A 14,340-nucleotide genomic window follows, 5' to 3' on the forward strand; every position below is an offset into this window, starting at 1 on the left:
GTTAACTATACATGCACAAAAAATGCAAATCATAATGGTGGCATAAAATTTTTTGAGCAGTTCTTGTCATTAGCTATAAATGAACCAGTATAACCTATTGTTTTATGGTAATGGAAATGATCCATATGTGTTTACTGTAACAAATGGGTTTCTTGACAGTTATTTAAAAGTATTAATTGTACACTTTAAAAATCAGTTTCACATGTCTGTGATGACACTGAATGAAAACTGCAATTCTTGAGCCTTCAAGTAAGAGCTGGTTAGTTTATGTTGAAAATATACATATCAGTAGTGCCCTCTCCCATCAAATATTCACGTAATAAAATAAAATAATAGAAATATCAGAATCATTGGTAAAATGGCAATATTAGGAAAAGGATAGATTGGTACTTGCTATACAGTGGATGTTGAGTTGCAGACTGATGCATCAAAAAGACTGCTAAACTAGTAAGATTTTGGCCAAAGAACCTTTTTTTGGAATAGTCAACACACACACACATCCATGCAAACACAACTCACATGCATGGCTACTGTCTCACTGCCAAGGCCACAATAAGTGGGTAACATACTCTTATGTAATTTCTGTTATGTCCATGACGTTAGACTGAAAGCTTCCAGGCAAGAATTTTGTCAAACAATAACAATAACCCAGTGTTTTTTAAGTTCAAAAATCAAAATACATGTATTACTGATGTCACTTGGAGTGCATTCAAAGTTTTCATGGTCATAATTTTCTACTCAGGCATTATTGTAAAGGTTGAATTGCCAGAGGTGAGAGTGTCATTTAGTAAACTGGTTGTTTAAATGCAGTTTTTCTATTTTGCAGGTGTCTGCAGACATGTCAGAAGAAGGAAAAATGACTGCTTTGGAGGTTGTACAGAAAGGGAACCAAAAATTTACATTTGATGTTTATAAGGTCAGTTATTAATTACGAAATTAATTTATTGTTTATTTCCTCCCATTACCTGCATGTGAGTAATTTGTCACAAGTACTGGTCAATTCAGCTAGACTGTTACCTGGTGATAGATATGTCTGTCTATGGAATGATAAATACACACTAGAATATCACAGCATTAATGGTGATAGGACACTAAATAATGTAACTGTTACAAAAAAGTCTTCATTGGAATAGTCAACACACACACACACACACACACACACATACACACACACACACACACACCTACACACACACACACACACACACACACACACACACACACACACACACACACACACACACACACACACACACATATTCATGCGTACTTTCATTCTTGTCTTAGATATGGGGTCACCTACTGTGGAAACTCTAAAACAGCTAATAGCACTTTTAAACTACAAAAAAGGGCCATTAGAATCTTGTTTGGGTGCAAGCCTAGAGACTCTTGTAAACCCCTGTTTAAGAAATCTGGTATTCCTCCATTACCATGTGTATACATCATGGAAACCCTTTTGTTCTTTAAATTAAATGTAATAGGCAAGGACTGGAGACTGCAAAAAAACTGTGATATACATGATCACTTTACCAGACAAAACAGAAACTTACATATGACTCAAATCAACACAGAACTGTGCCAAAAAGGTACTTTTCACATGGGAGTTAAGCTTTATAACAAACTTCCTGAAAACATAAAAGCTATCACTGAGGTCAATACATTTGGAAAATCTCTAAAGTCATATTTACAGCATCACTGCTTTTACTCCATTGAAGAATATTTAAATTTATGAAATGTGTTATATAAATACTTATGTGTAAAGTGTATTATTGTAACCTTAAATATGTATGCCTTGAAATGACTTTCAGCCTATATATTTATAACTTGACTTGTCCAATGTCTTATGCATAAGCTGCTATGGAGACAACAGGACCAATTAAAAAATACAATACAATACAATACACAACTCACACGCATGGCTACTGTCTCTCACTGCCGAGGCCAGAGTAAGTGGGTAACATACTCTTAAGTAATTTGTTATGTCCATGACATTAGACTGAAAGCTTCCAGGCAAGAATTTTGTCAAACAATGATTCCATTACATTTGCTCATTAATGTTGTATGTGGTTACTAATAAATATTTATTTCAAGTAGTTGAAAATTGACATCATCAGAACAGACAAATAATATCCATAGAAGCTTTGCTTCTTTATTCTGTATTATGTAGCCAGAAGTTTTACAGGTTACTCACAGACATAAAGCAAAAACATCCGTGCAGATATAACAAAGAGAAAAATATTAAACTATTTCTCGTTTGTGTCACATTCTACAAATTATGTTATAGTGTTTATTCAAGGATTTAAAACCCATGTTCCTTACTAAATAAAAATGATTTTAATATAGACAGAGCATCCCTATTTGTAGCGAACCACTGCTTACTACAATTACAGTCCACACCAGATGTAAGTCAGGCTGCTGCAGAAAGTTTAGTTCATGCCAACATTCAAATGGTGTTCTTGCAACTACCTGATGCAGTTGCTAGGGGCAGCCCAGTCAGTTAACACCTTCACTTGGTCCACTGTGCATATGCAGCACAAGACCAGCAACACCTGATGGTAATAGTGTTTTTATCAGGGCAGCATTGGCCTCTGGGCTCTAGTTGTTCCATGTGTTTGAGGCATGAAAACTAATTTCATTGTTTCTTGTTGTCAATACTTGACGAAATAAACGGTACCTTTTTTATGGCTGTGTATTTCATTGTGTTCCTAGTTAGGACACAAGTTGCGACATCGATGATCGAATTTTCATGTGTTTCAAATTCTGTGGTTTTTCTGTCCTTCGGTTTTTCCTTGGAGTCTTTACTCCAGTCACTTCTGCAACAAAAGCAAACACATATAGCCCTTCATGCTATTCTGGATGGCTGATACAAGATCTGTGAGGCCCTTTTCTTATCACAGATACCCCCTCATACGCATCACTTAAGGCGCCAGTTATTTCCTCTGCAAGAACCTGTGTTGCTTTCTTTTGACAAATGTGTAATTTGCAGTCCTCCTGTTGCCACAAACATATGCTTGTGGTCACTATGCATGTTGAATTTTACCAATGTCACAAACAGCTACAGCAATTGTGCATCAATGCGCCCTTCAGTTTGAGGGCCCTAACTTAGAAGAGGTTTCAAATATCGCACTGTTGTTCGAGGGATTCCATGCTTCAAGCCACCAATTAGAGGCCTGGAGTAATGTTGCTGATGTTGACAGCATGTAGCCTCAGCACATGGATCCCAGTGCACTGGTGGAAGAGTTGGCAGCTGCTGTACAAATGAGACAACTGGGCCTACGTGAATAAACACGTCTTCAGCAGCAAGAATAGTGAATGTCACTTCCTTCATGCCACTCTTGTTTTGTACAGCATGAGCGGGAGGCCAGCCCCAAGTGGAAGGTCTCATTCCATAATTTTTTTAAAGATGTCACATGGCAGCAGCATGTTAATCACAACCTCCCAAAGAGTCATTACAGGAATCAATTCTTGTTGCTATTTACACTGTTTCAATATTGTGTTTGCCGTTGTCTGCAGGCTAGGGCAAACTTCTCATTGAAGTGTGGGTGACGGATAAGCCATATCTCCTGCAAGTCAACACCGGCCTGCCATATCACTACTCAACTCACAGATGTACAGCAGGCTAGTGTCCCAAATATTGGCACTCATCATGTGTTGATTGGTAAGATATAAGAAACATCAGATGCCTGTTCTCAGCCAATTCTTGGCTGACACAGTTTACAGGTCAATTGTCCATTCTATGATGTACTTAGAGGTTGATGATGTGAGTACTGAAAATTTGTTTGAGTTGGATACCTTTGCTACTGTTGGTTTTTCTATTAGGGATGCGATGCATCTGGTGTCAGACCAGTTGCTGTATAACAAATTAGATTCCTTGTGTTCTTCATTTTCAGATCTGTTTGCCCCAGGATTAGGTTGTACAAACAATTTCAAGCACACATCACCCCCTCAAACTCTTCACCCACCTTTGCTTTTTTTGGGTGTGGCTGATGGCAGTATCTTTAAGGGACAAGGTTAAGATGGAGGTGGATTGCTTGACATTGTTGGGAGGGATTAGACCAATTTCCTTAAGTGAATGGGCTACACTCTAAGTGATCATAAAGAGGCCGTCTGGTCAATTTCTGCTATGTGGTGACTTTAAGGTCACTATTAATGCACAGGCACAAAGCTGGCTGGGGGTCAATTCTTTCCAGAAACTGACTTGTTCGAAGTCTACCTTCAGTTTCTTTTGGATGAGGCATCTACATCTACATTTATGCTCTGCAAGCCACCCAACAGTGTGTGTGGGAGGGCACTTTACGGGCCACTGTCATTACCTCGCTTTTCTGTTCCAGTCGCGTATGGTTCTCGGGATGAACGACTGTCTGAAAGCCTCCGTGCACGCTCGAATCTCTCTAATTTTACATTCGTGATCTCCTCGGGAGGTATAAGTAGGGGGAAGCACAGTTGGTTGAGGTTACAGCATCTTTCGGCCTCTATCAAATCCATGCCTCTTGTTTGGGGTCACTAATGCGTCTGCTATCTTTTTCAACATTTTTTAGAACAGTTTATGTTGACTGTCCCTCATTGCATTGATTATCTTGATGATATCATCTTGACAGGTACTTCCACACAGGGTCACCTATGGAAACTCTGTTCTTTGTTTACTGTTTTACAGGCCACAGGGCTCAAATTTAATCTCACTAAGTCTCACTTTTTCCAGCTTTCCTTTGTTTATTTGGGTCATGAAATTTCCTGGCAGGGTGTGCACAGCATGAGGCCATTAGCCCTTGGTTAGTCCAGCTGAGCTCCTGCATGACTGTCAGCCATGAACACTGCTCAGCCTCTAGCTGCTGAGCAGATGTCCTCCAGTGATGCCAGTTTTCACAGCGTTATGCCCTGTACGCCACTCTGGGCCAGTGTTTTTTACACTCTCTCACTGTATTCTGGCCATCGTCCACAACAGCACAGTCAGGGTATCTTCATGGTTCTCACCGAAGATTAACTCGTGGCACACCAACGGAACCAGCTGCACTCCAGGATGGACTCAATGGCCCCTCTTTGGGTTGTGGGTCTGATGTGTCATTCTTCTTGGCCCTGGTCGCTCCAGTGATTGAGCAGATCTGGTTGTGCCTGCCTGCCCCAGTAGTTGGGGCTTCATTAGCACCAACAGTGGGTTTGCTTCCTTTGACCAGTGCTGGTGCTTTCCATTGTGCTGAGCAGGTGCTGCCGTCAGCAAAGACAGAAGCTGGCTCTCTGTTGCCAGAGCATCTCCTCTCCTATCCATCGTCATGACTGCCTGTGTCAGCACTCTTTACCATGGATGGCTCCCACCTCCCCCTGTCACTGTTCCTGTCAACTGGTTTTCCCGGAGTTCACAGGCAGTGAGAGTGCCCTCATCCCCCACGCTTTAGTCCATGCAGGCTGGTCTGTGGGGGTCAAGAACTTCTCTTGCCTTCAACTGCTGCCCCCAGTGCCTTAACAGATGCCACGGATGTCTCTTCAGTCATAGCATGATAAACAGTGATGCCTAGTTTTCCCCCTGCATAGGAGGAGTGTAGTAACCCACTGGGTACTGGATATCCCTCACAGCAGAACTATTGTCAACCCACTACGGACAGCCTAGCACACACTGACATTCAAACAGCACACACACAACTACCCAGTGCAGTCGGGTAGCTTGGTTACTGACTGCTGCCACCAGGTCTGCCGTGCATACGCACCACGGACGCCTGATATGGATAGCATCGTCTTAAGGGTATGCTTAGACCTGTGGACCCTCAGTTGTTAAATGAGTTCATGGTGCATAAACTACATTCATTGTATTCTTGTTGATATCATTCCATTACCCAATAATTGTATTTCTGTTACAGCCATGTGTTTCCTAGTTTTCATATTTCATAATGGAGTTTTGCACTCTGATACAAAATCCTAAGGCAATCTAAGATAGGCAACTGATGGACACCATGCCAGAAATGTAAAATCCCCAGATATTCAAAAAACAAAGAACTCCTTAAAGAGTCATTATTTCTTCATTGTATCATAATATTTGTACTCAGGGGCTTACATTCCACATAATTATAGTATTTATATTAAACAGATCTTTACATTGGTCACATATAAACAGCTGTTAGTGGTCTTTGCAAAGTACAAGTCTTAGTTCAAAAAGTATCTGCACAAAATTTTTCTAATTTATTGCAACAGTAAGGAATTTACAGTGGTATCATTTTTCAATATAGTTACCCTCCTTTTCATCTGGTCCATCATTGCGCAAGCTTTCTAATATACTTAACAATTAATCTTTAAATGAGACAAATGAATGGAAATCTGATGGGGTGGGATCAGAGCTATCTGCAGGGTTCTCCAACACCTCAAAATGTATATTCTGAGGAGTCTGAATGGTGGGAATGGTATATATGTACACGTGAGTTGTCGTGAAAAAATAAATATCACTTAACAATGTCCCATGATGTTTGATTCAAATTACAGGCTTCAGCTCATAACGAAGGATATTTCAGTAACATTGAGTGTTTACTGTTGACCTCTGTTTGGGTAATGTTTCATTTTGATCTAGTGTGTTTCCATTCCATCCTATGGCATTTTCTCTCTAGTCTGAAGAGATGAACACATGCTTCATACCCAGTGATGATTCATTTTAAGTACATTTCAACTTCATTAGCATGATAGTCCAATAGCTGCTGACAGATTCTCATTCAAATGCACTTTTGTATGTTATGTACATAAGTCCCATAATTATTGGTGTGCATAGAGTAGCAGGTCTCACAATTTCTTGATAGTGTATTTTAGGGAATCAGTCAGCAGTTGCTGCTTCTGCCTGTTCATGATTAACTTGCTCATTCCATATCCCTATAGTCTTCTTCAAGATAGGACTACTGAAATAAGATGTACATATGTATGACAGTATTATGAGAAGGATAGATTGCTACTCAGCATGTAACAGAGATGCGCGCGCACACACACACACACACACACACACACACACACACACACACACACACACACACACATGCAACTCACACACACATGACCACTGTCTGTGGCTGCCAAGGCCAGACTGCCATTATGCATGTATGTATGTATATATGTATGTATGTATGCATATGCGCATGAATCAGTGAATGATTGAACTTCATGTAGGTAACTGACTCCTGGTAACTATAAGTGTACTCATATAAATATTAAGCAAAAAGTAGCAGGTAATCAATCGATGCTCACTATATATAATAGGAAAATATTCCTTTTTCATAGTACTAGTCCTTTGCTTTTTGTGTTATGTTTCATTGTAGACTTTCTAAGCTAAGAATCCTATAGACCTCTACTAGAGTAATAACAGCTAATTACTAATACAGTCTGCAGCAGTAGTTTGTGACCTGTGTAGCGTAACTGACTTATTCCATAGCTTTGTGGTATCTCACAATGTACAAGTGAATGATTTTTTTTCTTTCTCATGTGCTTGTGTGAATACATAAAACAATCATTATTAAGTACACTCTTTAACTTGACAGTGTTCAGAGGGAACAGAGAACAGAGGCACCAAGCTATGACCTACACATTGAGTTGTGTAGGAAGAGGAGTGGTGTGGCATAAGTACTATGCTTCATGTTTCTTAGCAAACGTCTAAGAAAAAATAAATGAGGCAGGAAAGTAAAAAAAAAAAAAAAAAAAATGCTTAAATACACTGATGTAAGAAGTCAACATGAAAAAAATAATTAATGTAGAGTAATGAAATTTCAGGAATACATTTGTTTAGGTAACATATTTAAGTGCTTAGTATTGCAAGATCACAGGTTAATGCAAATTCGAGATAAGCCATTTCACATGTGAAATGTTGTTACATTAATAACCAGTGTAACCACCAGAATGTTAATGGAAGCTTTCAAATGTTCATACATTGTGTTGTGCAGGTGTTGATGTCATTTTGTGGGATGGAGTCCCATGCCAGCTGCACTTAGTCGGTCACTAAAAGGGCGGTTAATGTTGGTTGTGGATTATGGTGAAGTTGTTGTCTGATGATGTCCCATACATGCTCAACTGGAGGCATATCTGGTAATCGAACAGGCCAAGGCCACATTTTGACACTCTGCAGATCATGTTTTGTTGCAACAGCATTATGAGGCAAGTGTTATCCATTTGATAAGCACACTCTAGAATGTTATTCATGAATGGCAGCACAACAGGTCAAATCATCAGATTGACATACACGAGAGAACCATGACGGTGCTCCTGCTGTTACACAAAATCTCAACCCACACCAACTCCAGTGAGCTTAAGATGCAGACAGGTTGATTGCAGGTCCTCACCTGGCCTCCTCCTAACCAACACACAGCCATCACTGGCATTGTGGCAGAACCAGCTTTCATGAGAAAACACAACAGACTTCCATCCTGCCCACCAATGAGCTATCAGTTGATACCACTGAAGTCACAAGTGCTGGTGGATTTGGTTCAGTGAAATGCATTCTAATTGTAGAAAATATTGACAATACAGTAATTCATATCACCATGTCCGCCCTTTTAAGAATTATCCATACTTCTGCATATTTCAACTTAATGGGAAAAGTCCTTTTTCCAAATTAATCATCATGATAGAGACCTTGCAACCTATGCTTTACATCTTACCCTTATTTCTTTTGTAGGTATTTCGTCCCATTGTAGTGAGTTTAGATTTGTTGGGAGTTTATTATATTAAATACATTGTGATGTATCACAAACTAAAATCTGAATTCAGGAGGAAATATTATATGATGTCAATATAACTGTATGAAGTGGAAAGTTCAGTATTCGACTATTATTAAAGAAGTGTCTGTTGAATACTTGACAGATCTGTACGAAATTTTAAATAATTTTACCATCTACCAGTAACTTAGATTTTTGTTGATATCTTTTGTTAGTTCTTACTTCAGCATTAATATCACCTCAAAAGCCGTAGATTAAGGCAATCAAGTGAATACAAATGTTCAGTCACATTGGGTATCAAATGAATATTTGTGACTGGATTCAGGGTTTCTTGTAGGTAGGATGCAACATGCTACCTTGGATGAAGAGAAATTGACAGAAGTGGGAATAACTTCACTTGTTTCCAAGGGAAGTATATTGGAACCCTTGCTGGTCACATGTATATTAATGATGTGGCTGACAATATTAATAGTGAATTCTGTGTTTTTTTCACTATTATTCAGTTAGATGTTGATATGATTTCAAATGGTTTAAAGACTGGCAGCCTATGTCATTATCTTCTTGTTTTTTTATTACTCCTCAATATTTTTAAATCAGTAACAATGTTATCAGATATTACTCTATGGCTAAGTGATATTGTGAAACACCATAAATCTGACATCTAGTTCATAAGTGGTCTGAAAGTGAGGTGGAACAAGTGTCTTCCAAATTATATGACAATTTTCTCTTTTCAGAATCAAAAGTAAAGAAAGAAATTGTTTCCTAGAAACAAAACCTTTAAAACTGGGTCCATTTTGATTACTTCTAATATTAGTGGATTGTTTCTCTTTGTACGACAACATAGTACTGACTGACAGCCCTTCCCACACTGTTGTATTGTTGTATACATGTATGCTTAACAGCTGCACTGAAACAGGTGTGACTGATTGTATCAAAAGGAAAATTTGGTAAGGATAGAAGCTGAAGCAACGAATTAAAATCTGCGCGCAAGTCCCTTGCTTCTTAGGAAGATGTGCTGACTACTACACCAATGGAGCATTGGGGCTCCAGTATTTGCGTACACTATCCTAGTACAATTCCCTCCCTAACACATGCTTTAATTTATACTTTCAGCCCATTTCCCCCTTCTTTGTGTTAGGGAGGGACTGGACTAGGGTAGGTCGTGCAGATGTGGTTGCTACAGTGCTGTGGTGTGGTAGTGGTTAACACACCTGTCTCGTAAGCAGCAGACCCAGGTTCAAGTCCCAGCTGTGGCACAAATTATAATTCATTGCTTTGACTTATATCATTATTAAAGATAAAGTTGAGACTCATATGGCTCCAGGAAAATGTGTTTCCATTAGCTCAAAAGGAAAATTATCTCAAGGAAACTACAAAATTATGAGACCAAAGTGCTGGATTATTTACCTTCCTTAGATATGAGAGTACTGCCATAAAACACACATAAAAATATATACCAAAAGTATAGTGGTATGCTCTTAAGAAGGCAGGTGGGGGGACAATGCGCAGTGGCAAGGAGCAGTTTACCAAGTGAAGAGCGAGCCAATAGCATCACTCCACTGTATACATCTCTAGCATGTGCTTTGGGTGTCCACACAATATTTAGTGTTGATTTCCATGATAGTTTAGGCATGACTAGGTTACTTAGCCATTATAGTGTTCGTTATATAGGGCATAAATCAAACACAAAAAGTATTACATTAAGAAGTGGCAGAGAGAGTTCACAGCATATAAGTTACTCTACTATGGAGAGTCAGAAACAGAAACAGCAGCCAGTGTAGTGCTCATTCCACCATTGCCATTTAACAGGGTAGGCAATGGCTGGAGTGTGAGGCATGGACAAGGATGGAAAGCACACTGGTGACACCACAGAGTGTTCTCCGTCTCTTTCTGCATAGAACTCATCATGCAGCTGCCTTCTAATGTGCGCACCAATACAGCTGTCAGGACTAATACTTCTTTGCTTGTGGAGGAGAGAGGGATAGATTGGGGAAGATTAAAAAGGAAAGGCAGATCACTCAAACGCCAAGATGAGAGTTTGCTCTCCAATACATCCTCTCACCTTTCCCCCTCCCTTCTCTTTATTCATATGGCTGAATTTATCTATTTACTCTATTACTTATATGCTTTTGTTTACAGTTTAACCCCCTCGTCCCCCCCACCCCTCTCTCTTCTACACACCCACCCACCCACCCACCCACCCACACACCCACACACACACACACACACACACACACACACACACAGAGTCTCTCTCTCTCTCTCTCTCTCTCTCTCTTTCTCTCTCATTCACTCCCCCCCCCCCTCCTCCCTCCCTGTCTGCCCCTCTTTCCTCTCCCTCTCTCTTTCGAAAAATTATGTTCTTTTCTTTCCTTTTTGCCCTATTTCTAAATTGCATTATTCTTTTCAGTTTTAATTTTTCTTCCTTTTTAATCCACCTTTACACTTCACTATCCTTTTCTTAATTATGATAACCTGTGATCACTAGTTTTCACTCAAAGTCTCACTGACAGAAGTTCATCAAATTGCTGCAAACTGATTTTATGAAGAATTTGAAATTAATGTGCTAAACACTGCCTTTGGTATCCAAAATTAATGCAACAAACTGCTGTTTCCCAATTCTGTGTCTAATTCCTGATATAATGCTACGAACTGTCAACAGACGTCAGTACGATCGTGTTCTGCTCGGAAGATGGCATTCCAGTCAATGGACAACTGTGCCAATGATGACGTCAGGCCACTTATCGGACAGGGTAGTGTTTGTGTGGTAGTTCCATACCTGCAATCACTGTGTATACAGTCACAAATGGTGGAGTATGCCACAGAGAAGATGCCTACCAGAGTCTCCGTGGTGGAAGCCCGTGGAAAGAATGGAAACAGGACAGTTGTAAACTGATGTGGCCTGATGGATTAATGTGAATCACTCTGCTGTTTCTCAGATGTGGTGAAATTTTATAGGGTAAAGCTATTTCTCAAAGACCAGGGCAGAGCCGACCATGTGCAACATCAAAAACAGAGGACCATCCTTTGGCCGTATGACCATACTGGTACCGCCTTAGTACTGCAAAGCAGCTGGCATCTGACCACGGCATCCACCGGACGTGTTGTATCGAGGCAAATGGTGTACACGAGGCTTCGGCAGAGTGGCCTTTATTGTCAGAGCCCTGCTGTAAATATATCTCTGATGCTTCTTCACAGAAGGGAACATCTAGAATGGAGTTGTCAGTATGCCACCTGGAGGGCCTAACAGGGGGCCAATGTTCTTTTCACAGACGAGTCTCGATTTTGTCTGGAGAGTGATTCTCGATGGATTCACATATGAAGAAACACGATTTCACGACCCGTACATTGTGGAAACAGACCAAACTAAGGAAGATCCCTAATGGTGTGAGCAGGGATTATGTTGACACCTGAAATGCCTCTTCATGAAACTGTATAGGTCAATCGGCAAGGTTTAACTGCTGTCAGGTATTGTGACGAGATCTTCGGATCTCGTGTGCAGTTGTTACAGTGTGCTGCGGACCCAGACTTCTCACTAATGGGCGATAATGCTCGACCTCATAGAGCTTGGCTGACTGATGATTTCTTGAAAATGGAAGATGCTGTATGCATGGCGTGGCCTGCTCACTGTTCCAGTTAAATCTCATAGAGCATGTCTAGGATACACTAGGGATATGGGTTCCATCGCAACATTCACCAACCATTCTCTAAGACTTACAAGCAGTTCTGCAGAAATAATGAGCATTAGTGCCCCAACATGAGACTGACGACATCATTCACAATGTGTCCCATCATTGTCAAGCCTATATTGCTGCCAGAAGTGGTCACAGCTCATACTGAGCACATTAACCAGTTGTCAGAATTTGTACACAAATTCATTAAGTTGGAGAAAAATGAAGAACATTTTTTCCAACCATTGTGCATGCTGCAGTTGTTTGTTATGTAATCTTTACATTGTTTCTGCTTTATTATCACATGTTCATACTGTTTTGTGGCAAAATGAGTGCAACCTTGCAAAATTTCCAATTGTTGCTTTAATTTTGGACACCGAGGTACATTGTGATGAAGCAAGCTGGGATATTTTTAACTCCCCTCTTGTTTTGCCATCTGCCTCGTTAAATTCATGTAGTTACCTTTACCTATGTACCGTTAGCATATGTGAATATAATCTGCATTTGCATAAAAGAGAAAGATTGGCCCTCAGTTTTAAAGAATATAACACCAAATATAATTTTGTGTTTAGTTTTTTGTATGTAATTGATTTTCTGATTCATTTCGACTATTCCTAGTTAGTATATTTTGTTGTAGGGCAAAATCAGTGATTGTTTCATAACTTAAATTCTATTTTTGACGTATAAAGAAATATAAATTATGTAATAATTGGAAACATTTGGAAGACGAAATGCCAGTAATCTTAAAGTATTCATCTGGCTATATTCGAAAACATGTTAGCAAAGCCAGCCCTTAATTAATTCCAAAGTAATTAACAGTTTTGTCAAAAGTATTGGTTGCATATCTATATTTGTTCATTTCACAATTTAAACAAATAATTTGGCACAACCCTTGTAGTAGAAGAAACTGCTAAAGAGAACCAATTTTTCAATGTAGTTAGTTAATTTAATAAGTTAAGTTTTAATTGTTATTTCTATAAATTTATCATCAAGCAATGTGTAGTTTCAGTACCAATTATTGTGATGATATATAAGGGCCTGATTTTTGGTCACGAGACAGTCAGTCCATGGCCGAGTTTCAGATGAATAACCTGTGTTGGTTAGAACAACAACAGTGCTTCATATTAACTGTGGAATAAGTGTTAAACAATTAGGCCTTGTGTAAAAATAGTGTCAGTGTCTGCTCCATACGTACCTGATCATTCTTCAAGAACTGTGAATTTTGTGGTTAGGTTTTACCGCTCATAGATGTTCAACAGTAAACTATTGTAGCAGTATATGGAGTTTCGCCTGCAAAATAATAATGAGGCATTTGAAGGTTAAACAATAGTGCACTGGCCATGTAACTGTGTAATGTGGGGGATTGTGCAAAGTGAAAATTGAAGCACTATGAAACACAACTGTGCACCTGTCGGCTACACAATTTGCAGTGGTAAGTGTCCGAATCCACAACCCATTTTTACAGGCAGTGTAGCAACACAGTATGTCAACAATGAGGACAATCAACAAACAACAAATGAAGAAATAAAAGGCAAGAGGAACCACCCCAACATTAACTGTTTACACTTACTTATACTCATAGGAATGTAATGACCAGTCTCAGTTCTCATATAAGATAGCAACCACAGGTAGACATGTACAGTAATGTCCAAATTAGTCTGACAATGGCTAGGAGTTCACAGTGCACTTCCATATATGAATCTTGACAGATAAACATAACGAAGTTTCTGTCAAATTGCACAGTCAGTGTACTCAGTAAGTTCTAAGATAATTTATATAAACAATCAAACAATGGAAAATCCAGGATGGAATAATGAAAATATAATGAAAAGTTTAGACTTCTGCTCACTGTATAGTGGAAATGCTGACCTGCAGACAGGTGCGACAAAAAGACTGCTAAACTAGTAAGTGTTCAGCCAAATAGCCTTTTTCTGAATTAGACAAAACACCCACACAAATACACACACACACACACACACACACACACACACACACAC

At 39.4% G+C, this 14,340-nt stretch overlaps 1 protein-coding gene across 7 annotated transcripts in view; it reads left to right on the plus strand.

Annotated features, from left to right (window-relative positions):
• Positions 1-14,340, plus strand: part of LOC124776819 (leukocyte elastase inhibitor-like) — a 221,034-nt gene that overhangs the window by 61,648 nt on the left and 145,046 nt on the right. For all 7 annotated transcript variants that reach the window (XR_007015656.1, XR_007015655.1, XM_047251974.1 and 4 more), the window contains exon 2: positions 827-916. Coding sequence is in view for 5 of the 7 variants with exons in the window: in XM_047251969.1 (XP_047107925.1) it covers positions 827-916 (90 nt within the window). In the remaining 2 variants the exon portion in view is untranslated. The remainder of the gene's footprint in view (positions 1-826; positions 917-14,340) is intronic.

This window comes from Schistocerca piceifrons, chromosome 2 (assembly GCF_021461385.2).
Source record: "Schistocerca piceifrons isolate TAMUIC-IGC-003096 chromosome 2, iqSchPice1.1, whole genome shotgun sequence".
In the NCBI taxonomy this organism is placed as follows: domain Eukaryota; kingdom Metazoa; phylum Arthropoda; class Insecta; order Orthoptera; family Acrididae; genus Schistocerca; species Schistocerca piceifrons.